General features: G+C 46.9%; 2 protein-coding genes across 24 annotated transcripts in view; both read left to right on the top strand.

The window, feature by feature from the left end:
* The window catches only part of LOC123761507 (nose resistant to fluoxetine protein 6), a 49,050-nt gene extending 32,975 nt beyond the window's left edge, over positions 1–16,075 (top strand). The window contains 4 exon segments of the mRNA XM_069313844.1: positions 3,273–3,471; positions 8,758–8,900; positions 9,538–9,649; positions 11,555–16,075. Coding sequence (XP_069169945.1) covers positions 3,273–3,471; positions 8,758–8,900; positions 9,538–9,649; positions 11,555–11,604 — 504 coding nt within the window. The 3' untranslated portion in view covers positions 11,605–16,075.
* Positions 16,076–25,081: 9,006 nt separating this feature from the next.
* Positions 25,082–25,453, top strand: part of LOC123761393 (uncharacterized protein CG45076) — a 148,832-nt gene continuing 148,460 nt past the window's right edge. For 13 of the 23 annotated variants that reach the window (XM_069313833.1, XM_069313820.1, XM_069313725.1 and 10 more), the window contains exon 1: positions 25,082–25,290. In XM_069313833.1, the coding sequence (XP_069169934.1) occupies positions 25,165–25,290 (126 nt within the window). In that variant the 5' untranslated portion in view covers positions 25,082–25,164. The remainder of the gene's footprint in view (positions 25,291–25,453) is intronic. The other 10 variants (XM_069313821.1, XM_069313741.1, XM_069313771.1 and 7 more) reach the window with 3 other exon arrangements.

Genomic DNA, 25,453 nt, shown 5'->3' with positions numbered 1-25,453 from the left:
GAAAGCACTCCGGTCCGTCAGACAGCAGTAACTCAGCAATCTTCGACCAGTGACCCGGCGGCATCACAGACGCCAGCAACACGTCCCCTAGGGCCCCAACGCGCACCCGCGGCCCCGGGCACACCACCAGACGACAGCAGGGAACCCGGATGGCGCGCATCCTTCCGTAACGTCACCACCAGGCCACGCCCAGCACCAGAGTCCACACCATCCCTGGCAGCAGAAGCCACCACCCCCCACTGTGGAGAGTCCCCCGGCAGAGAAAGAACCGAAGGCACGTCCGAGACACAGGCACCAGCACCAGCAGGCACATGGACCTCCGCCACCATGAACCGCGGAGACATCGACGCATCCGTATCCACACTGTCAATACCCGAAGACCCGCGGTCACTGAAGTCACCAACGTCGGCCCAGGCAGAAGACGAACGCCGGGAACGTTTGGGCACCGGCTGGATATCGTCAGAGCTGGTAAGCGACCCAGAAACACGGGTACCACGAGCCGGAGGAACTGACGCCCGACACAGAACGGCAGCAGCTTCTACCACAGGGGAAACCGGGCCACGCACAGTGGGAGGCTCCGCAGCCACCCCAGCACCAAGCACATCCAGGACCCGAGTCACGGACACAGGGCCAGGCGCAGCATCAGAAGACGAGGGAGAAGACAGCGACGTCACACAGGGAGTTCCAGGAAGGCCCACGGGAGCAGCTGGAACAGCGACAGGATCAGGCAGACCAACCGACGGTACCTCAAGAACCGGAGGAGGGACGGCAACAACCGGAGGAACGGCAGGCTCCTCTCGGGAAGCTGCAGCAGCAAATGGGACGCGCACCACCTCATCAACATCACCGGAGACTGCCTCCAGAGGGAGCGGCGTGAAATCCTCGTCGCGGAACAAGTTGACAGGAGCAGCAGGGGCCTCAGAGCACCCGGCAGCCTGATGCCCCAACAGGCCACACCGGAAACAGGTACGAGGCTGCCGGGCATAATACACCTGGACGTAGTATCCCATAAGCCGGACAGAAAAAGGTATATCCGACCACAGGCGCATCCCCAACGTGCGAATGTTTGTACGCCTCCCAGCATACCGCCCCGAGGAGAGTGTGTTCACCTGCACGCTGACAACAGTACCAAACCCCCCGAAGTAACACCGGAGGAGGTCATCAGGGAACTCCAAGGGCGCACCATGGATACTGACATAAGTCAGGGCACCACTGCGGTCCGAAATCGCCACAGAGCCGGCATCGTCTGGCAACGGCAACGTACGCCCCCCGTACCGACGGAGGAAGTCCCAGTTCTCGTCCTCCCCCACGAACCTAATAACAACCCGATGGGCCGTAACTAGCTCCACACTGTAAACAGCTTTCACCGGGATACGAAGCATGTCACACATCACCATCTCAATGGTCGGATAACCAGCCTTACAAGTGAACTCCAGGCCCACGGAGTTCACACGCTGAACAGGAGGAAGATGGCCCCCCATGTCAGAACTGCCACGTCAACGCAGCCAGGCAGGCAACAAAACTGGTAGGGCAGGGACGCCCACACCACCTGGCGACCAAAACAGCAAACAACTCCAACAGACATGGAGGGTCGGTAAACGTCCTCACTCCACGGCCGCTAGCAGTCGACCAACTTGCTGACTGTTGTTGTGTGAGACTGGCGTGCTGACGACGCTTCACCTCTAGGTGGCAATGAGTGAGGTGGGTGTATCTTGCCCGCTCTCCATTAAACTCTTGATATTAACTCATGATTGCCTAATTTATCCGTCCTAACGGCTTACTACCCAAAGTATTATTCATATTGAACTATTTTTTATTTGTATTATTAATATCGATCATTTTTAAATGGTAATTTGATTAATGTAACCTGAAAAGGGTACTACCGGCAAGGGTTAATTACCGGCACCTATCGGTTCTCTTTGGCGTCATGCGACGTCTGATTTCGCTAAATCGACTTTTCTTTCGTTACTGCCCACAGTAATATGGTCTGACATCTAAAAATGGCTAGACCCGCGCCATGTGCTCCATTGTGTTTATAATACACCTATAGGCCATGCCTAACTTAACCTTAAGTGGATATTTTCCCACAGCCTTCATTTGAGGTATGTGTTGTTCTACCTAGTGTGTCTCGTATGTGCGTATGGAAGTTGCCTCTCGGCAGCTATACATGATACTCTGGTTATATTAATGCTTGGTTAACACATTTCTGAAAATACTGAGCCTGTTTCTAATGTTACTAGATGGGGTTCCCTCTAGAAGGGGAATGATGTTGGGGGAGTTGGGATGTTTGGGGAAAGGGAAGAAGAGGAGGGAGGAGGAAGGTGAAGAGGGAAGGAAAGAGGATGGGGGAGATTGGGAATGAGAGTGGAAAGGGAAGGAGAGCTAGAGAGGGGGATTTTGGGGGACAAAAGGGGAGAAGGGGGATAGGGAAGGATAGATGAGAGTGTAAGAGAGATTAATAGAGAGGGGGAAGTATCATAGGATTAAGCCTGTACGACTATATCAACTCGTCCTCCTGAAGTGAGAGTACTTACAGTAACCAGTTGGTCGTAAGTACCAATATGTAGTGATGGATCACCAAAACCTTCATTTTTTTGTACTTTGAATTGAATAGTCCTGAAAAATAAAGCCAAAACTATACTTAAATATTCCTAAGTCTAGTGTAGCACATATATGTAATATATTAGGCCTAAGATAGCGTGTTTTAGGCCTAGGGGTGCTAGGATAGGTCTTATATTTATTTTGTCGTTCAAAAATTTCACATTTGTCCAAATTTAATAACAAAGTCAAATTTTTTGCCAGTCCATCACGATATATTGGTAGTGACCAAATGGTTGCTGTAAGTACCTTCATAGTAGGAGGATGGGTCGGACCACATAGTACTACGTGCTGGGATATGTGGACAAGGTGCTGGGATATGTGGACAAGGTGCTGGGATATGTGGACAAGGTGCTGGGATATGTGGACAAGGTGCTGGGATATGTGAACATGGTACTGGGATAAGACGAAGGGAAGGAGTGGTGCCCAACCACTTGGACTGGTCGGTACACAAGTGGTCTGGTTTCTTGCGTATCAAACGTCGGCGTTCGATTCGCGAGATGCTAACAATGAATAAATAATTAAGTGCAATACCACACAAGGTAAGTAATGGTGATATATTTAATACGAGAGTTTTGGAGGGATGGTGGAGTAAGACACAGTTCCTCTCTGTGACCCCAAACAATCACAGTCCTTCCATGACCAGTAATATTTGCCTCTCCCGCTGGGTGTAGTGGCAGACGGTGTTGGGGTGGGCTGCGGCGACGACGGTGGCCTCGCTGGTGCTGTACGGGATGGCCAGGTACGACACCTGGGGGGACGACCAGGTGCCCCTCCCTCGCGCCCCCAGCATCATCTACGCGGGCTTCAGCCGGGGCGCCTGGTGCCTCGCCCTCCTCTGGCTCGTCTTTGCTTGTCATACTGGAAATGGAGGTGAGAGGCACGTCTGGCTTGACGACTTGTCAATGTGTCGTATAGAGATTATTTATAGGTAGGAACTGAGGCATTTATAGGTAGGACTCTGAGGACAATAACGTTTCTGGACAAATGAATACTAGTTTACTTGTCGGACGGGCGACCTGGGCACGATAATAGAATAATGAAAATAAATATATATAAATTGTTTTAAAATGCACGCATTAATTAATTTATGTTATGAAATTATTGCACGTGTTTACACACACACACACACACACACTACCAATCCTGGAGTATGCGGCCCCAGCATGGAGCCCGTACCTTGTCAAGCACAAGACGAAGCTGGAAAAAGTCCAAAAGTATTCTACTAGACTAGTCCCAGAACTAAGAGGCATGAGTTATGAGGAAAGGCTGCGGGAAATGCACCTTACGACACTGGAAGACAGAAGAGTAAGGGGGGACATGATCACAACCTACAAAATCCTCAGGGGAATCGACCGGGTAAACAAGGATGAACTATTCAACACTGGTGGGACGCGAACAAGGGGACACAGGTGGAAGCTGAGTACCCAAATGAGCCACAGAGACGTTAGAAAGAACTTTTTCAGTGTCAGAGTAGTTAGTAAATGGAATGCATTAGGAAGTGATGTGGTGGAGGCTGACTCCATACACAGTTTCAAATGTAGATATGATAGAGCCCAATAGGCTCAGGAATCTGTACACCAGTTGATTGACGGTTGAGAGGCGGGACCAAAGAGCCAGAGCTCAACCCCCGCAAGCACAATTAGGTGAGTACACACACACACACACACACACACACACACACACACACACACACACACACACACACACACACACACACACACACACACACACACACACACACACACACACACACACACACACACACACACACACATAAGGGAGTACCTAAGCAACAGAAGACAGCGAGTCACTGTGTGGTGAGGTCTCAGAGTGGCGAGGCGTCACCAGTGGAGTCCCGCAGGGTTCAGTCCGTGGACCTATACTGTTTCTGATATATGTACATGATCTCCCAGAGGGTATAGACTCGTTCCTCTCAATGTTTGCTGATGATGCAAAAATTATGAGGAGGATTAAGACAGAGGAAGATAGTAAGAGGCTACAAGAGGACCTAAACAAACTGAATGAATGACCAGGCATTTGGCAAGCTGCAAATTTAGCATCTTTATACACGAATGAAAACAGAGGAGAAAAGGTTAACTACAGGTGTTGCTGAAATTGTTCCCTGCAAAACTTGGCAACATTACAAAAACTCGTTTCTAAGTATTATTATCGATTCAGTAGATTATTATTTTTACATAATCCATTACTTTTATGACAAAATGATAATATGGGCGCGAGATATCGAGAACATTCGAATTAGCACTGCATCACTTGCCTGTTACTAAACCCATACTAGGCGGGTCCCCTGCATATTCCATGAATATCTGAGAGCGTTTGACACCATCTTGTGTGAAGTGCTCATATAAATACTTGATAACAAAGCCAATGCATCTGTGAAGGTGTTGGGATGGTCGAGGGGATGCCTCTCGGATAGGAAACAGAGAAAAGAAGAGAGAAGATAGAGACGCAACAGGTTACAAGTGGAAAGCTTTGGAGATCGGAAATGGTACTCAGTTTGTTGTTTAATTGTGGTACCAGCCTGAGAGAGGACCTGGATTGTGGTACCAGCCTGAGAGAGTTCTTGGATTGTGGTACCAGCCTGAGAGAGGCCCTGGATTGTGGTACCAGCCTGAGAGAGGACCTGGATTGTGGTACCAGCCTGAGAGAGTTCTTGGATTGTGGTACCAGCCTGAGAGAGGACTTGGATTGTGGTACCAGCCTGAGAGAGGACCTGGATTGTGGTACCAGCCTGAGAGAGGACCTGGATTGTGGTACCAGCCGGAGCGAGGACTTGGATTGTGGTACCAGCCTGAGAGAGGACCTGGATTGTGGTAACAGCCTGAGAGAGGACCTGGATTGTGGTACCAGTCTGATAGAGGACCTGGATTGTGGTACCAGCCTGATAGAGGACTTGGATTGTGGTACCAGCCTGATAGAGAACCTGGATTGTGGTACCAGACTGAGAGAGGACTTGGATTGTGGTACCAGCCTGATAGAGGACTTGGATTGTGGTACCGGCCTGTGAGAGGACCTGGATTGTGGTACCAGCCTGAGAGAGGACCTGGATTGTGGTACCAGCCTGATAGAGGACTTGGATTGTGGTACCGGCCTGTGAGAGGACCTGGATTGTGGTACCAGCCTGAGAGAGGACCTGGATTGTGGTACCAGCCTGATAGAGGACTTGGATTGTGGTACCAGCCTGATAGAGGACCTGGATTGTGGTACCAGCCTGAGAGAGGACTTGGATTGTGGTACCAGCCTGATAGAGGACCTGGATTGTGGTACCAGCCTGATAGAGGACTTGGATTGTGGTACCAGCCTGATAGAGGACCTGGATTGTGGTACCAGCCTGAGAGAGGACTTGGATTGTGGTACCAGCCTGATAGAGGACTTGGATTGTGGTACCAGCCTGAGAGAGGACTTGGATTGTGGTACCAGCCTGAGAGAGGACCTGGATTGTGGTACCAGCCTGAGAGAGGACTTGGATTGTGGTACCAGCCTGAGAGAGGACTTGGATTGTGGTACCAGCCTGATAGAGGACCTGGATTGTGGTACCGGCCTGAGAGAGGACTTGGATTGTGGTACCAGCCTGAGAGAGGACCTGGATTGTGGTACCAGCCTGAGAGAGGACTTGGATTGTGGTACCAGCCTGATAGAGGACCTGGATTGTGGTACCAGCCTGAGAGAGGACTTGGATTGTGGTACCAGCCTGATAGAGGACCTGGATTGTGGTACCAGCCTGAGAGAGGACTTGGATTGTGGTACCAGCCTGAGAGAGGACCTGGATTGTGGTACCAGCCTGAGAGAGGACTTGGATTGTGGTACCAGCCTGAGAGAGGACCTGGATTTGTGGTACCAGCCTGAGAGAGGACTTGGATTGTGGTACCAGCCTGATAGAGGACTTGGATTGTGGTACCAGCCTGAGAGAGGACTTCGATTGTGGTACCAGCCTGAGAGAGGACCTGGATTGTGGTACCAGCCTGAGAGAGGACTTGGATTGTGGTACCAGCCTGAGAGAGGACTTGGATTGTGGTACCAGCCTGATAGAGGACCTGGATTGTGGTACCAGCCTGAGAGAGGACTTGGATTGTGGTACCAGCCTGAGAGAGGACTTGGATTGTGGTACCAGCCTGAGAGAGGACCTGGATTGTGGTACCAGCCTGAGAGAGGTCTTGGATTGTGGTACCAGCCTGAGAGAGGACCTGGATTGTGGTACCAGCCTGAGAGAGGACCTGGATTGTGGTACCAGCCTGATAGAGGACCTGGATTGTGGTACCAGCCTGAGAGAGGACTTGGATTTGTGGTACCAGCCTGAGAGAGGTCTTGGATTGTGGTACCAGCCTGAGAGAGGACCTGGATTGTGGTACCAGCCTGAGAGAGGTCTTGGATTGTGGTACCAGCCTGAGAGAGGACTTGGATTGTGGTACCAGCCTGAGAGAGGACCTGGATTGTGGTACCAGCCTGAGAGAGGTCTTGGATTGTGGTACCAGCCTGAGAGAGGACTTGGATTTGTGGTACCAGCCTGAGAGAGGACTTGGATTGTGGTACCAGCCTGATAGAGGACCTGGATTGTGGTACCAGCCTGAGAGAGGACTTGGATTGTGGTACCAGCCTGAGAGAGGACTTGGATTGTGGTACCAGCCTGAGAGAGGACCTGGATTGTGGTACCAGCCTGAGAAAGGTCTTGGATTGTGGTACCAGCCTGAGAGAGGACCTGGATTGTGGTACCAGCCTGAGAGAGAACCTGGATTGTGGTACCAGCCTGATAGAGGACCTGGATTGTGGTACCAGCCTGAGAGAGGACTTGGATTGTGGTACCAGCCTGAGAGAGGACTTGGATTGTGGTACCAGCCTGAGAGAGGACCTGGATTTGTGGTACCAGCCTGAGAGAGGACCTGGATTTGTGGTACCAGCCTGAGAGAGGACTTGGATTGTGGTACCAGCCTGAGAGAGGTCTTGGATTGTGGCACCAGCCTGAGAGAGGTCTTGGATTGTGGTACCAGCCTGAGAGAGGTCTTGGATTGTGGTACCAGCCTGAGAGAGGACCTGGATTTGTGGTACCAGCCTGAGAGAGGACCTGGATTTGTGGTACCAGCCTGAGAGAGGACTTGGATTGTGGTACCAGCCTGAGAGAGGACTTGGATTGTGGTACCAGCCTGAGAGAGGTCTTGGATTGTGGTACCAGCCTGAGACAGGACTTGGATTGTGGTACCAGCCTGAGAGAGGTCTTGGATTGTGGTACCAGCCTGAGAGAGGACTTGGATTGTGGTACCAGCCTGAGAGAGGACCTGGATTTGTGGTACCAGCCTGAGAGAGGACCTGGATTTGTGGTACCAGCCTGAGAGAGGACTTGGATTGTGGTACCAGCCTGAGAGAGGACTTGGATTGTGGTACCAGCCTGAGAGAGGTCTTGGATTGTGGTACCAGCCTGAGAGAGGACTTGGATTGTGGTACCAGCCTGAGAGAGGTCTTGGATTGTGGTACCATCCTGAGAGAGGACTTGGATTGTGGTACCAGCCTGAGAGAGGTCTTGGATTGTGGTACCAGCCTGAGAGAGAACCTGGATTTGTGGTACCAGCCTGAGAGAGGACCTGGATTTGTGGTACCAGCCTGAGAGAGGACTTGGATTGTGGTACCAGCCTGAGAGAGGACTTGGATTGTGGTACCAGCCTGAGAGAGGACCTGGATTTGTGGTACCAGCCTGAGAGAGGACCTGGATTTGTGGTACCAGCCTGAGAGAGGACCTGGATTGTGGTACCAGCCTGAGAGAGGACTTGGATTGTGGTACCAGCCTGAGAGAGGACTTGGATTGTGGTACCAGCCTGAGAGAGGACCTGGATTATTCATATTGATATTTGCAGACGATACAAAAACTGGTGAAAATAATAAGAAAATAAGACCTGGATGTGTATATGGATATGCAGTAGCGGATTATCATGCAATATAGTGAAGTTATTTGTGTAGTGTTTTGGTGAATATAATATTTAACACTTATTTATTTTTTTTGTCAAGCGACTTAACAATGTTCAGGCGATGAGTCACAATAACGTCAACGACGACGACGAAACGTCGTCGTCCCTTCACCTTCTAGTGTGTGGTCTGGACAACTTAACATTGTTGTTTAATTTTGACTTAGTAAATGGCGTCTGTCTGCAGGTCTGATCAACTCGTTCCTGTCTCACCCGTCCTGGCAGCCTCTGAGCCGTCTGACCTACACACTCTACCTCACCGCTGTGCCTCTTCAGTACTTGTTTCCCGGCCAGGTCTACCTGCCTCTCTACATCAACCATCTCAATATGGTCGGTACTCCTAGAAGACGTGTGTCATTTGTATTGCGTCAAGATATATTATGAGATGTAGATGATGCCTCTCATCTACCTGCCTTTCTCTCTCTCTCTCTCTCTCTCTCTCTCTCTCTCTCTCTCTCTCTCTCTCTCTCTCTCTCTCTCTCTCTCTCTCTCTCTCTCTCTCTCTCTCTCTCTCTCTCTCTCTCTCTCTCTCTCTCTCTCTCTCTCTCTCTCTCTCTCTCTCTCTCTCTCTCTCTCTCTCTCTCTCTCTCTAACTGATAGTGATCGCTAACTGCTTCACTATTGAGCAAATCATGCTCTCTCGTCCAATGTTCATACACATTAAATAACCAAATCTGTTGCTAACAGATGTGTTTAAGTGTGTATTATGCATAGTTAGTGTATTACCATAAACATTAGATGTTTACCACTGTATTATACCATTATATAAGACCACTAACGCTCCTAGACAATGTTATATAGGCCTAGACCATCCGACTTAGATATCACAAAACTTTTACCTTCAGATGAGTTAGACTCAAATATTAATTTTATAAGGTAAATTACTCTGTAAGAGAGATGCTCGAGTGGTTCTAAGCTGCTAACTTAGTCCTGAGTCACAATATATAACTGACTCTTGATCCAACAGATTGTTTATGCGTGCGGCTTCCTGTTTATTGGAGGAATACTGGCGGTGTTGCTGTCTGTTATGACGGAGGGACCCGTTATAGGCCTGGAGAAGCTCCTCCTGCACCGCCCAGGTCAGTCTATACATGGGGGAGGCGGCCAGCGTCCAGGTATACATGGGGGAGGCGGCCAGCGACCAGGTATACATGGGGGAGGTGGGCAGCGTCCAGGTATACATGGGGGGGGGGCGTGCACCGCCCAGGTCAGTCTATACATGGGGGAGGCGGCCAGCGTCCAGGTATACATGGGGGAGGCGGCCAGCGACCAGGTATACATGGGGGGGGGGGCGTGCAGCGGCCAGGTATACATGGGGGGGGGCAGCGGCCAGGTATACATGGGGGGGGGCGGGCAGCGGCCAGGTATACATGGGGGGGGGCGGGCAGCGGCCAGGTATACATGGGGGAAGGTGGGCAGCGGCCAGGTATACATGGGGGAAGGTGGGCAGCGGCCAGGTATACATGGGGGAGGCGGCCAGCGACCAGGTATACATGGGGGGGGCGGGCAGCGGCCAGGTATACATGGGGGAGGCGGCCAGCGGCCAGGTATACATGGGGGGGGGGTCGGGCAGCGACCAGGTATACATGGGGGGGGGCGGGCAGCGGCCAGGTATACATGGGGGGGCAAGCAGCGGCCAGGTATACATGGGGGGGGCGGGCAGCGGCCAGGTATACATGGGGGGGGGCGGGCAGCGACCAGGTATACATGGGGGGGGCGGCCAGCGACCAGGTATACATGGGGGGGGGCGGGCAGCGGCCAGGTATACATGGGGGAGGCGGCCAGCGGCCAGGTATACATGGGAGGAAGGTGGCCTGCGGCCAGGTATACATGGGGGGGGCGGGCAGCGGCCAGGTATACATGGGGGAGGCGGCCAGCGGCCAGGTATACATGGGGGAAGGTGGGCAGCGGCCAGGTATACATGGGGGGGGGCGGCCAGCGACCAGGTATACATGGGGGGGGGGCGGGCAGAGGCCAGGTATACATGGGGGGGGGGCGGGCAGCGGCCAGGTATACATGGGGGAGGCGGCCAGCGGCCAGGTATACATGGGAGGAAGGTGGCCAGCGGCCAGGTATACATGGGGGGGGGGGCGGGCAGCGGCCAGGTATACATGGGGGAGGCGGCCAGCGGCCAGGTATACATGGGGGAAGGTGGGCAGCGGCCAGGTATACATGGGGGGGGGGCGGGCAGCGACCAGGTATACATGGAGGGGGGCGGCCAGCGACCAGGTATACATGGGGGGGCGGGCAGCGGCCAGGTATACATGGGGGAGGCGGCCAGCGGCCAGGTATACATGGGAAGAAGGTGGCCAGCGGCCAGGTATACATGGGGGGGGGCGGCCAGCGACCAGGTATACATGGGGGGGGCGGGCAGCGGCCAGGTATACATGGGGGGGGCGGGCAGCGGCCAGGTATACATGGGGGAGGCGGCCAGCGACCAGGTATACATGGGGGAGGCGGCCAGCGACCAGGTATACATGGGGGAGGCGGCCAGCGACCAGGTATACATGGGGGAGGCGGCCAGCGACCAGGTATACATGGGGGAGGCGGCCAGCGACCAGGTATACATGGGGGGGGGCGGGCAGCGGCCAGGTATACATGGGGGGGGGCGGGCAGCGGCCAGGTATACATGGGGGAGGCGGCCAGCGACCAGGTATACATGGGGGAGGCGGCCAGCGGCCAGGTATACATGGGGGAGGCGGCCAGCGACCAGGTATACATGGGGGAAGGTGGTATTGAGGTATTGGTGTGTTAGTACAGCATAATGTCCTCCTGAAGATGTCACATCGCTGACGATATGTCGAAAAATGGAAAGTTTACGTGATCTAATGTTTCTTCGCCCATTAGATGGTAGAAGATATTTGCGTTGAATGGAAAATATCCACAAGAAAATAAATATTTGTCATAATACTGTTGTGTTTAATGACATGTATACAGTATATGCAATTACATATAAGTACATATAATTCTCTTCCTTTTGTCAGGACGAGGATTGAGTGATGTACCAGACGAGACTAAGATTACCAGAAAATGAAGTGCCACGTTCCTCTCTACATCATGTGGACCAGTGTCACGTTCCTCTACATCATGTGGACCAGTGTCACGTTCCTCTCTACATCATGTGGACCAGTGTCACGTTCCTCTCTACATCATGTGGACCAGTGTCACGTTCCTCTCTACATCATATGGACCAGTGTCACGTTCCTCTCTACATCATGTGGACCAGTGTCACGTTCCTCTCTACATCATGTGGACCAGTGTCACGTTCCTCTCTACATCATGTGGATCAGTGCCACGTTCCTCTTTACTGACCCGAAAAAATTGTCACTTGTAAGCAATAGTTTACCACTTGTGAACCTTGTAAACACTGCTCTTTGTCAGGTTTATGAACACCATCACCCACGACAAAATCACTCTTAAATTTCTCATGTGAAATGTGAGAAATTGTACAACATTGATGTACTGTGCCTGCAGGAACCATACATTGCAAGCACAAAAAATAAAACGCCACTTAAACTCCCAGGTTATGTAGCATTCTCAAATGTTGGTTCCCATGATGTCGGTATCTTGACGTATGTTAAAAGTAACCTAGTGTGTAAACATGTTAACCCACAAAAGTGACGACTCATATTACCAGCAGTTTCAGATTGCTACAGCGACCGGCTTTATTAATTTAGTTAATATATATGTAAAGTGCGATCATATGGTGGAAGTTTCTCTTCCAACAATCACCAGCAGCTCTCAAACCATTGTCATGGATGATTTTAATGCTAGACACACTAGCCTGGGTGACACTAAAACAAATAGAAATGATAAAGTTTTTGTGAAATACTTAAGAGACAATAACATGTCCGTGTTCAACTTTGACTCCTCTAACGTCACACACCTCAGGGGTGGCAGGCTTGATTATGTCATTGGTCACGGCCTCATGGATAATGCTGTCGGAGGATCAATTGTTCAGGAATTAGTTAGTGATCACTTTGCCATATTCAGTTTATACACATCAATAATGTCAAATTATTAAGTCTTGAAAAAATCAATATCCCTGAAAATTTACACATGCACTTCAAATTCCGCATTTCCGAATGGTATAACACTTACTGCTTTACTACCGTCAACGCATTATATGAGGACCTGGTCACTGAAGTAACCGCTTTTTATGACAATGTTGTAAAATCCACAAGACCCAAACCAGTGAGGAAGGGACAGAGGTGGTTCACTGACTCACGCCTTAAGCCCCTGCATGACAGAGTTCTATTCCTAGCTGAGCAGTATAAAACACATAAAACAGCTGACACCCTCAACATATTTCTTAAAGCCAGCCGAGAGTTTAGAGAGCTAAAGGAACAGGTGTATAACCAGCACTGGGAACAGTTTCTGCAAGGCATCAATCATGCAACATCCTCATCCCAAATGTGGAATAGAATTAAAAAGATTTCTCATCCTAGCAGTCGTCAACTTGATCACCATTCACCTGTAGACTATACCGACATGCTGCTTCAACAATATGCAAGCACTGCTAGTATAAGCAGCCTGCCCCTAGATGTACAACACCATCTGGCTAGTACCAAAATAAATCGTAACGTCAATATTAAAATTGCCTGTAGTGAAATAGGGCCTGATGATAACTATGGCATAACCCCCTTTGAAATTAAAAATGCACTCAAGAAAGGTAAGACTACCTCTCCTGGAGAGGATGGCATCACATACAACACCATGAGAGTACTTGCTGAGCTGCCAAATAGCCCTTTGCTAGAATTGTTTAATCAAAGTCTAAGGCAGGGTGTTTTACCTGACCGCTGGACACAGGGACTCATAATACCCATACCCAAGCCTAATTCACAAAAATTCAGACCCATTTCTCTGACGTCGTGCATGTGTAAAGTTCTTGAGAGGATTATACTCGCAGACTAATGTTTCAAATTAGGCCCCACCTTGTTCCTAATCTGTATGGTTTCCTTCCTGGAAGAAGCACACAAAGCTGCTTTGCTGAATATTTTATCAGAGAGGGACCAAGCTCTCAGGAGGCCTTTATTGATCTCCAAACTGCTTTTGATACAGCAAACAGAGAAATAATCCTAGAACAGCTAGCCTCTTTTGGAGTTAAGGGAAGACTGTTGACATGGCTCAGGGGTTACCTGAGTAACAGAACCGCCTCAGTCCTTTTCAAGGGGGTCAAAAGTAAACATTGTGCACCCTTTGGGTTGGGTACACCCCAGGGTGGAGTGCTAAGTCCTACACTGTTCCATGTTCTGATACTCAATTAACAATTGATATTCCCACACTACCTGACGAAGCCGTCATTTGTTATGCCGATGATATATGCATTGTTGCAAATTCCCAAACTAGACTGCAAGCTCTACTTGATTCATTCGCTGCTAAAAGCATTGAATGTGCTCCTGTTATCTCTATAACTAAATCCAGAGCTCTCCATCCCCAAGAGAAAACTCATGTCCCTCTAACTTTCAAGGTCAACAACCAGAACATTGAACCGTGTTGGCAGCACAAATACCTTGGAGTTGGTATTAACAGTGACATTGTAAACGATCTACACTGTAGGTTAAAATAAAGACTTAAACCACTGAAAACACTTACTGGTAAGAATATTGGTATCAATATTAAATATGCTAGATTATTTTATATGATGTTTGTTAGATCTCTCGTTGATTATAATGCTTTGCACCTAATTAACTTCCCCGCCTCTGTGTTGGACAAACTTGAAGAAGTGTAGAATGAAGCCATGAGGATAATTCTTTTTTTCCCCAAGATGCACAAGAATCATCAACATGAGGGAAGAACTGAAGCTTCCAACCATACTAGAGAGAATCTTGCAAGTCAACACGACCTTTTGCCTTAGTCATGAGAGACCCTTCATCTCCTGCATTCCTCAGAGACAAATTATTTAGTGCTGTTAACACCCTATTGACTGGTGCCGACATACCAACTCACTCCTTTTATGATAATTGGCTGAGCAAAAATGCCTACAATCTAATCAAACTCAACATTCCTTTCAAGTGTAATCTACCTGTCTCCGATATTCCTCTTTATCTATACCACACCATTCAAGTATCATACACACCTGTCACCAAGAAAGATAATGAGAATCTTGCTCTTCTCAAAGCTGTCACTCTTGAAACAATTGCCTCCTCCATCGAAAATTTAAGATCTCACGAGTACTGTGTCTACACCGACGGCTCAGTCGGTGTAAAAAGACTTCTACTGGACGGACTGCAGCAGCATGTAGGTTTTATAGAAATAATATTTGCACACAGATTGTCAGTGTCAGGTTAAACAACTGGCTGACCTCCACACAAGCAGAACTAGCAGCATTACACTTAGCTACCAGTACATTAAAATCATTGGAGGAGGAATAATATTTTGTGATTCAAAATCTGTTCTTCAAGCAATCGAAAACTTCTCCTGGAAGATCGACAGCAAGAACCTCATACTACCAATTATAAATGACCTAATTGCTGCACAGAGTAAAGGGTTTCGAATCTCCTTTGTATGACTACCATCACGCAAATATAACCCATCATAATGAGACAGACATTGCAGCCAAATTAGCGTGTAACAAAGATGAACTTGAATTAGATCTAGGTATCCCCATCTCTACTGTTAAAACTGTATTGGTCCAAACACTCAGGTCAGATGGGAAATAAATTACTGACATCCCAACGACCTGAAAGCACCAGTATAAAAGGTATGATTTGTTCAGATATGAAATCTATATTTATGGGCAGCACAAAACGTCCACTAGACTGTGCGACACAGTGGTTGCCAGGATCAGGTTGGGTTACCGTTACCTGTGGCAGGTGGCTGCAGGTGACGGATCTCCCAATCCTGAGCACTCCAGGAGCAAACTCTGTGAGCAGGAACTGCGACATGATCTCCCACACTACATCACTGAATGCCCAGTTATTAGACCATTCAGACCCGTTGGCATGAGGTACCTGGAGCTTTACAATTACCTTATTCACTCTTGTGTTCATGATATCCTCATAATGCACCCAGAGTCTGTCAGTGCAGACTACTTATCACATGCCTCTGTATGACTAACCATCCTGTGTGATGGGGATTTTTTTAGCATCACGTAGCTAGCTTTTTTGACACACTGTACTCCCCTTCATGTAATCTAGGTTAGTTGTACAATTGCAGATGTGTTAGTAAAGAAAACAAAAAACTTGCTTTAATTTATGAATTCAAGTACCTAGGTCGGCCAACGTGGTACATATGGAATCCTGATGACGAGAGCTGTCACCAGATACCCAACAAGGCAGTGTCAAATTTCGAAATAAAGAAATGAGACTCAGTGCACGTACTCTGTGCACTCAGTGAGGGGTTAAAAGGGCGGTGCGCACTCTCCTTCACATATTTAAAATAGCTGGTAATACATTACCTCACACTGTGTGAGTGTGTTTGTAAATCACGAAGAAATTAACACGTCATGAATAATGTGAAAATATTTAACCTCGAAGGAAAAATTAAACCAGAATTGATTGAAATGATCTCTTATTAATCTTGTTAATTGTCATAAGTACAATCATCACTTTTGATGATTGTAGTACATCAAAACAAATTTTGAATATATAAGCAGGAAGGTGATGTGTGAGGATCAAGAAATGTCTTTGTAATATTGGTTCATGAACATAAGATGAAACTGCAGAAGGTTTAATGACCAAGACATCTGCTTCAAGAAGGTATATTTGTGTATTAACTATCTTACAAAAACTGCTATTTATTTGATCCATTTTAAATTAATAAATTTGTTCCCCATGTTTGCTCTTAAGGAAGGTAGGAGAATGATTAGTTGTTCGGTCAATGATAATGCCACAAGTGAGAGAAGTTTTTGCTGTTTTAGATTCGGCTACTGGAACAAAATTTCCATGTAGCACGGGCTATGGTGAGCCCGTAAAAGAAGGCTCACCATATATATGGTCCAGGGTCATAGCAGAGTTTTGAGTATTACGAGTGAGCTTGGTGATTGTTGGGATTACCAAATACGAGTTCATACTGTTAAGGAAATAGCAACTTGGTGTCTATTTTGTTGACAAATGTCAATATTTAAGGTCACAGCCTAAAAAGATGTGATTTTTGTCGAGTTTGTTCTTATGATGGGAGTCGGGAGTCGGTCGGCCGAGCGGACAGCACGCGGGACTTGTGATCCTGTGGTCCTGGGTTCGATCCCAGGCACCGGCGAGAAACAATGGGCAGAGTTTCTTTCACCCTATGCCCCTGTTACCTAGCAGTAAAATAGGTACCTGGGTGTTAGTCAGCTGTCACGGGCTGCTACCTGGGGGTGGAGGCCTGGTCGAGGACCGGGCCGCGGGGACACTAAAAGCCCCGAAATCATCTCAAGATAACCTCAAGAAGATGATTATATTCCTTAGACTGAGAATGCAGTTATAATAATAATAATAATTCATTGTGTCGGGGGACAGGAAGCCAGGGTATATTCATATACGTTAGGCTTATATCGAGGTGCCCCCCCTCCCCCCTCCTCCCAAAGCCGAATCACTGACCCCGCCCAGGACGCAACCCCACAACAAGCTGACTAACTCCTGAGTACCTACTTACTGCTTGGTAAACAGATGCATTAGGTGAAAGGAAATGTGCTTAGTTTAGTTAATTTATTATGCACCCCATACCCATCTTGTGGGTGGTAGTGGAAAGGGTTACAGAGGCACATAATGGGCTCAGGGACAGAACCCCACAATTCATTTAGCTAAGCAAGTTACAGTCTTGATGAGCTAGTTACAAAATTCAATATAAGTCGTCACATCAACAATGGGTTCGAGATCGACCACAAGTACAGTTTCTAAATTAAGTAACTGACATATGTGGAGAGCTAGTGTCACAATTGATATGTTTGTCCTGCACACCGCCCCCCATCCAGTGGGCAGCGGTGGATAGGTTACATTCACTTAGTTACTACCTACAGTTAGCAAACTGGGGATATTTGGCTAAGACTTCTGGTAGCAGATCATTTTGAATGAAATATTTACACATCTTTGGAACATTTCTTATAGAATTGTCTCTGAATTCTCGTATCTTTTCGCACTCCATCACATAGTGACGGAGGGTGTGCGAATAATTTTGTTGACACAGTTTACATTTGGTCAGGTCTACATCAGCAGATAATGAGAATTCCCAGAGATAGGTCTAAGCCGAGCAGTAGTGACATCTAGAAGTCTGCTGATTTTATTGGATGATCCATAGATGTGTGGCTCCTCTTGCATGATAGTATGATGATAGATGGAATTACTGGTGTCAATTTTACTTTGCCTCAGATCTACAAGATCTTGTTGAAGTTCTCGGTGTACTGCTGCTCTCAGATTGCTTATTGACAATCCAAGGTTATAATCAATTTCTATTTATTTATTTATATTTATTTATTTATTTATTATATATGTAAGAGTTCTTACATTTTTGTACAGCCTCTAGTACGCGTAGCATTTCGGGCAAGTTCTTAATGGCAAGTTCTTAATCCTATGTTCCCTGGAATACGACCCCCGCGAAGAATCGTTTAACAACTAGGTACCCATTTTCCTGTTGGGTAATCAGAGGCTACAGCTAAGGATTGGCGCCCAGTAAATCCTACCCGGCCAGGATACGAACCCATGACAAAGCGCTCGCGAAACGCCAGGCGAGCATCTTACCACTACACCACGGGAACTGCTAAATTTTCGCCGTTCCCACGGGGGACTGCGGGGATTTCTCTTTTAAAGGCAGATTCTTTGGCTAACTCATCAACTCTATCATGCATTCGGAGGCCAACACGAGACGGAGTCTACATGAAATGGACTGTGCACAGCCATTTCTGTGCCGCCCGGGATTCGAACCCGGAATTCTCGATTGTGTGTATTGTGTATTGAGAAATCTATAAACTTTAACTGTAACTAAATTATGCGATTCTTTACAGTTCTGGCTAGGCGGTACAGATTCATATAATTCAGTGGTCTTCGTTCTCAATCCACAATCGACGATCTGGGATCTATATACGTGATCTATATATCTATATACTTTGCCCGAAACGCTATGCGTACAAGTGGCTTTAGGTATTCTATGTACTACCTCTATCTTTAAATCTAACAGAATGTTTGTACTGTAACTCTGCAACTATGTATATACTGTTCCTAAATAAATTATTATTATTATTATTATTATTATTACTTGTGGGATATAAATGGTTGAGAACGCTTTCCTTTCACATTATGCCTTTGTTCACCTAGCAGTAAATGGGCACCAGGGACTTACACAACTGTTGTGGATGGACAGTAGTTGACTTAGGGGAACCTCGACAATCCGTGGTCGTTGTCTCATTCAAGCAATGACAACAGGAATTATTATTCACTGTGTTTAGGAGCGACGAACCGTCTAGTTTAGTTACGCATCGAGAAAGATCTACGCTTTCTATGATCTAGAAGACTAACTAAAAGAACACCAAAAATAATAACATTGTAAACTATAATATATTGAAAATAATTTCTTTCGAAAAGCTAATATAATAATAATAATAATTTATTTAGGAAAAGTACATACATAGATGCAGTTACAAACATTCTGATTGATTTATAGATAGAGCTAGTACATACATTACCTAAAGCCACTAGTAAGCATAGCGTTTCGGGCAAAGTATATATACTTTAATAATATAATATATCAGAGAGCGTCACCCATTCTGTGAGGAATGCTGTCAACGCAGCGTGTACAAGCCACATGTACACACAACATGTACAAACAACATGTACACACAACATGTACACACAACATGTACACACAACATGTACAAGCAAGTTAGTTTTTAGTTTAGTTCATTTATTATGCACCCCATACCCATCCTGTGGGCGGTAGTGGAAAGGGTTAGAGCCCTTTCAGGGCACATAATGGGCTCAGGGACTGAACCCCATAATTCATTTAGCTAAGCAAGATACAGTCTTGATGAGCTAGCTACAAAATTCAGTATAAGTCGTCACATCAACAATGGGTTCGAGATCGACCACAAGTACAGTTTCTAAATTAAGCAACTGACATATGTGGAGAGCTAGTGTCACAATTGATATATTTGTCCTGCACACCGCCCCCCATCCAGTGGGCAGCGGTGGATAGGTTACAGTCACTTAGTTACTACCTACAGTTAGCAAACTGAGGATATTTAGCTAAAATTTCTGATGGCAGATCATTTTAAATGAAATATTTACACATCGTTGGAACATATTGCTTATAGAATTGTCTCTATTTTTTTTTTTACACGCAGCATGTACACGCAGACTCTACCACCACACTCAAGTCAAATGCTAGAGAGGACACAAACACAGTGGCCTCCTTACCAGAGCCTCAGATATTAACACCAAGTAAGGCATCCAGCACTTCCACTAACACGATAACATCATTTTTATTTGTCAACATCCAGGGTATAAAAACACGCAGTGAAACAGAGAACAATACGAAATATTTGTTCTCCTATGCAAGATATAGATAAAAAGACACATCTAGTATCGGGCCCCTGCGAAAGGGAGATGGAACGATCACTGATGACAACAAAGATCTGAGCGAAATACTGAGGATTCAATATGACTGTTTTCAGCGAGTCACTAAGCACACTGAAGATTGATAATCCAATTGAATTTTAAATTGGATGTGATACCAACATCAAATCATATATCAGATGTCACCCTATCCCCACTGGATCACTGGATTTTGTTGAAGCCATAGTGTGACGGACCTCGGCGCCATCTACGATCCAGGTGCCGAACTAAAACAGTTGACTCTCTCATTAAGTGTAGTTTCCCATCTTCTAGTCGGTTGTGCTGGAAAATGACGAGCTACCAGGGACTCCTGGTTCAACCTTGACGACGAGCGGACGTCTGGACACCTCCTCCGCCTGGGAGCCGACTGATCACGTTCTGTTTTCGCGTTTTGGCTTTGCCACTGCCGTTTAGCATCCCTGTTCAACGTTCCGGTTGTAGGATGCCTGGCGCACATATCACCTTGGGACACGGGATTGTTAATAGATTTTTTTTTTTTTACGTGTTCTGGCTGGTCCTTCCAGCGGGGTGAAGGTGTCCGGCGCCGGCTTGGCCGAGAGGTGCCGGGGGTTGGTGGGTCTTGGTGGGCTCCCGGTGTGCCCTCAGTCGTGGTGGGCGGCTGGCTTCTTCTCTGCCGGGGGGCACTGGATGACTTGCGTTTTAGTTGGGGGCCAAGTTTTTGGCTACCCAGTGTTCTCTGTGTGGGGCGAGGCTGGTGCTTGTCACCCTGAGGGACTCCCGGGGCTCCCCAATCATCTGCATGTCTGCGTTTCTTTGCCGCGAGGCATATTAGTTTCCTGGGATTGGCGTCATTCGTTTTGCGATTGGGCTTGGCGTTTCACCTTTCCGGGCTTCGCGATTAACTCTTAACGGGTACGCCGGGGCGCAACCTATCCCACGATCGTCGTCGCCCCATAAATCAACAACAAAAACATACCAGGGACAGACGATGGAAGGCAGTGAAGCAGGGAAAGTGAAATAGTACTTTGGTCGACATTGTGCTAGCCAGTGGGGCTAGTTGAGCGCTGTAGACTTCACTATTGGAAGGTGCTAGCCAGTGGGGCTAGTTGAGCGCTGTAGACTCCACTATTGGAAGGTGTTAGACAGTGGGGCTAGGTGAACGCTGTGAACTTCACTGGTTGAGCATACTAGAGAGTGCGCTAAGGAAGGGGGAAGCGTTTGAAGACGTCTCCATAACTGCAGCTAGCGTAAGGGCTAATGTGTTGAAGACCTAGTCAGAGGAATATCAATAGTGTCAGTCATCTTTGAATCTAGCTAGCGTGAGGGCTAGTGACGCCGCTCTGGATAAACCTCTCATGGAAAATTACATATATTAATGGTGATGGGTAATAAGAACGGGTAACTTTTAATTTATTTTTTATTACTTACCTTAAACATTACACTATATTTACACCAAGGTTAATGTCCTCTGAACTTGAGTAGGATGACAGTTTAAAAAGAACCCGGTTACGAATGGTTCGTAACACATAGTATGCCTATTCACTCTGCACCAGACCCTGATTCTTGGAACTATATTCACCAAGAACTTTTTTTTTTTTTTTAGATATATACAAGAGTTGTTACATTCTTGTACAGCCACTAGTACGTGTAGCGTTTCGGGCAGGTCCCTGGAATACGATCCCCGCCGCGAAGAATCGTTGTTACAACCAAGTACTCATTTTACTGTTGAGTTAAATAGAGGCTACAGTTAAGGATTTGCGCCCAGTAAATTCTCCCCGGCCAGGATACGAACCCATGGCAAAGCGCTCGCGGAACGCCAGGCGAGTGTCTTACCACTACACCACGGAGACTGTAAAAAAAATACTATCGAAGGGCCTTTAAATTCTTTGGAGACAGAGCCTAGATACTGGCGTTATTCCTGACATACTAAAAACAACAGAGATAACACCACTCCAAGCATTCTTCCAAACACCAATGCAAGCAAAGGTGCATAATTATCAATTCAAAATATAATGAGAACGTTCATAATTTTTGTGATTGTGACATTTCAGTCATAGTTGGTGTGATATCTGCCACAACGTCCAGGACCCTGAGCCCCAACACAGACGGCCCCGTCCGGCTGCAACATGGGCATACGCAGGGACCTCACGACGAAGGTATATGCATCTGGTTACGTAGTCAAGCAGAGAATCATCACACAGCTGCATCTTGTGAGCAGCTCCACCACGTCTGACTAGACACCAGTTCAGGATCGAATTCCTCAGCCGAGATGACTAGGCTTAGCCTCTGGTCTGTGTCTAAAACAGATGACATGTGTCTAATAGAGAGTTGAGAATATTCTGGGTGCTGGCACACAGTGTTACGGATCACTGTATCGTTATATGTTCGTTGGGTTTCCTAAGCACAGTTTAAAAGCGCATGGATTAATACATTAAACAGGGCTTAAGAGGCCTTCCTGTCGAGTGCCTTCTTCAAAGTGTCTAGTTACATTCTTATGACCTTTGAACAGAATGGATGATTTCCTGTTGGATAAGTGAACCAAACCAACGGGGCAGCCACTCTCTAGCATACTTGCTGGCGAGTTCACTAACAAGCCGCATAACAGTCTCAATGACTGACAAGTTGTATACGTCAACATTCAGGGTGATGTGCACTCCTTCCTCACTTCAAGAGTTATATCTGGGGAGAAAAGTGCTTCTGTGAAGGAGACGGACTAGAACCATCCTCCCAAGAGGTTTGCCAAGACTAGTAAGGGAGATTGGGTGAGATGGACTTCTGCTGTTTAGGGTTGAGAATGTTAATAATATGAATTGGTCCATGAAATAGGAAGTTTTCCAGTTACATAACTTATGTTAAACAGTTCAATCAAGCACCTCCAGCTAATTTGGCAAATAAATAAATAAACAAATAAATGTTTTTATCTAAATATAGCACAAAAACACAACCTCCACATCACTTGGCACATACAAACAAACCCTCCAGCTAAATTCGGCAAAATAACCCCCTCTCAAGCTAAGTTAAAATGAAAATAAAACGTCCACATCAGGAGGTGTTTTTTTTTGTCTAATTTGCCGCCAAAACACACCTCCAGCTAACCGAAAAAAATGAAAGCTATATTCGGACACACATTCAGCTGAATTCGACACAAATAAGATTTGTGTATATAACTTCTTTCCTTAAGTAGCCATTGGTCGCCAGTCCTCAAGGCTCTCCATCATGTATCATTCCAGTCCAGCCTCCTGTTTTGGTAGTACTTATAGTCGCGACGAGGACTATAGTACATATACCGACTTACGAGGACCATAGTACATATACCGACTTACATGGAAATTAGAAAGTAGAAATCTGAACTATTGAGATGGACAAACCGGAAAACTATGTTTTACTTGTGTTGCTTTGACAAACTAACCTAACCTAAACTTCTTAGGCCTAATACACGATCTCTGAGGTACACGTGTGTGCTATACTAGGCCTAGGGATATTTTTTTTTTTTTTAGCTTCATTTATTTTAAAAGAATTCATTACTAGTCAGTATGCTACTAGCTAAAAATTAAGTACGTGCGAATTCGTGACTATTGACGACATTGGTTACTATCTAAACAGAAGAATTAGTTATCTTGATTATCTTGAGATGATTTCGGGGGTTAGCGTTCCCGCGGCCCGGTTCTCGACTAGGCCTCCTTTTTGTTACACATCCTTAGGAAGCAGACCGTAGCCGCTGTCTAACTCCCAGGTACCTATTTACTGCTAGGTAACAGGGGCATCAGGGTAAAAAAAAACCCTGCCCATTTGTTTCCGCCTCCACCGGGGATCGAATCCTGAACCTCAGGTCTACGAATCCCGAGCGCTGTCCACTCAGCTTCCAGGATGGGTTGTACTTGCCCTCTGACAGCAAGATTCCTACCACAGTGGCTTCACGTATTTTGTTATATAAGTCAAAAGTTTATTCGTGTGAGAATAATTACAACTTTTGTGATTCATTATTTCTATTTAAACCAGTTATTCCCCACAAGTCTCTATGAAGCTCCCGACGGTGAAATTGAAATTGAAATAAGTTTATTGAGATAAAATACACACAAAGGGATGAGGTAGCTCAAGCTATTCTCACCCCGCTCAGTACAACGTGTTAATACATACATATATACACATCACACACAATACACATATTTCCGAACATTCTGAGAGATAAACATATACATTTCCTCCTTTACACAAGTAGTATGGTATCAGACGTACACAAATACTTTTATGACCGAGGTATACTGTATACACAATTTGCAAGAGACATGCAGATAATTCAACAAAAAATTACAGTCTTGGTGCAAAATTCTTATATCTCTCAAGAATATCATCAACCTTTCCGTACCCCGACGGTGAGTGGCGGTGGATGAGTCTGCGGACCCATCATTACTCATGAACATTCCCGCAGACCCATCGACAGTGTCGATCGCGAACCTTATATATTTGTATATATTTATTTACATATACAAGAGTTCTTACATACATGTTAGTTCATATATTCTTAGGTTTCTCACCTTCACTGTGATGTTCAAAACACACTGAGGATTTGTTGTTTATTAAAACAAAGTGAAAAAAAAATTGTTTGACTTCAGTGAAGGTACTGTAATGATTTACTGGGTACCGGGTCATGTTACACTTGAGCTGTTCTTAAGACTTGCTTGATATTGTAAATAAAGACTTCAATACGCTCTGGGGATAGCCAGAGGAGACTTAATGTTCGATTATGATGGTAAAGTCTAGCAAGCAACGTCTGGGTATTTTACTGGAAGAGATTAGCGGGCCAGTTGAGGGTGTCGTAGAGCAGAGCGGGCATTTTGGGCGCCCCGCCTGGCCTCTCCTCGCCCTGTCACCTCCCAGTGATCATCTGCTCCAGGTTGTGATTGGGTGGCTCTGGCCGTGGCTGGGCGAGCAGCGATCGCCCGGGCACTGGCAAGGGCTATTTCAGGTGGTAGAGGAAGTGACGTGGTGCGGGCAGCGGTCCCAAAATAGGTGTTGTGGTGTGCTGGTGCCGAGAAAGAAGGGTGATCAGTGGGCGCTAGGAGCGGGGCCGTGAGGTGTGTTGTCAGTCCAGTGTCTCCAGCACCATGATGCGAGGACCAAGTTACGACGATGCCTACATCTCTCGCAAGATGTCGCACCTGCATGGACCCACCTTCAGCGCACCTGGACCCGTTTCCTACGGACGCCCACCCATAGGCGGCTACTTGCAGGTACGTTCGCCGGCCTCCTCCACACTGGTACACGATGAGCTGTAGTGGAGAGTAAACAGTGCTCATCACTCAGTGTGTGTGTTGCTTATTTCCGCTTGGTGACAGTTTATATGGTGATATGTGGCAGACACTGTAGTGAACGCCGGCTTTATGACATTGACTA

Source organism: Procambarus clarkii, chromosome 7 (genome assembly GCF_040958095.1).
Source record: "Procambarus clarkii isolate CNS0578487 chromosome 7, FALCON_Pclarkii_2.0, whole genome shotgun sequence".
NCBI classification, from domain to species: Eukaryota; Metazoa; Arthropoda; class Malacostraca; order Decapoda; family Cambaridae; genus Procambarus; species Procambarus clarkii.
Note: the sequence above shows the minus strand (reverse complement) of the source record. Positions and strands in the feature narration are given on the sequence as shown.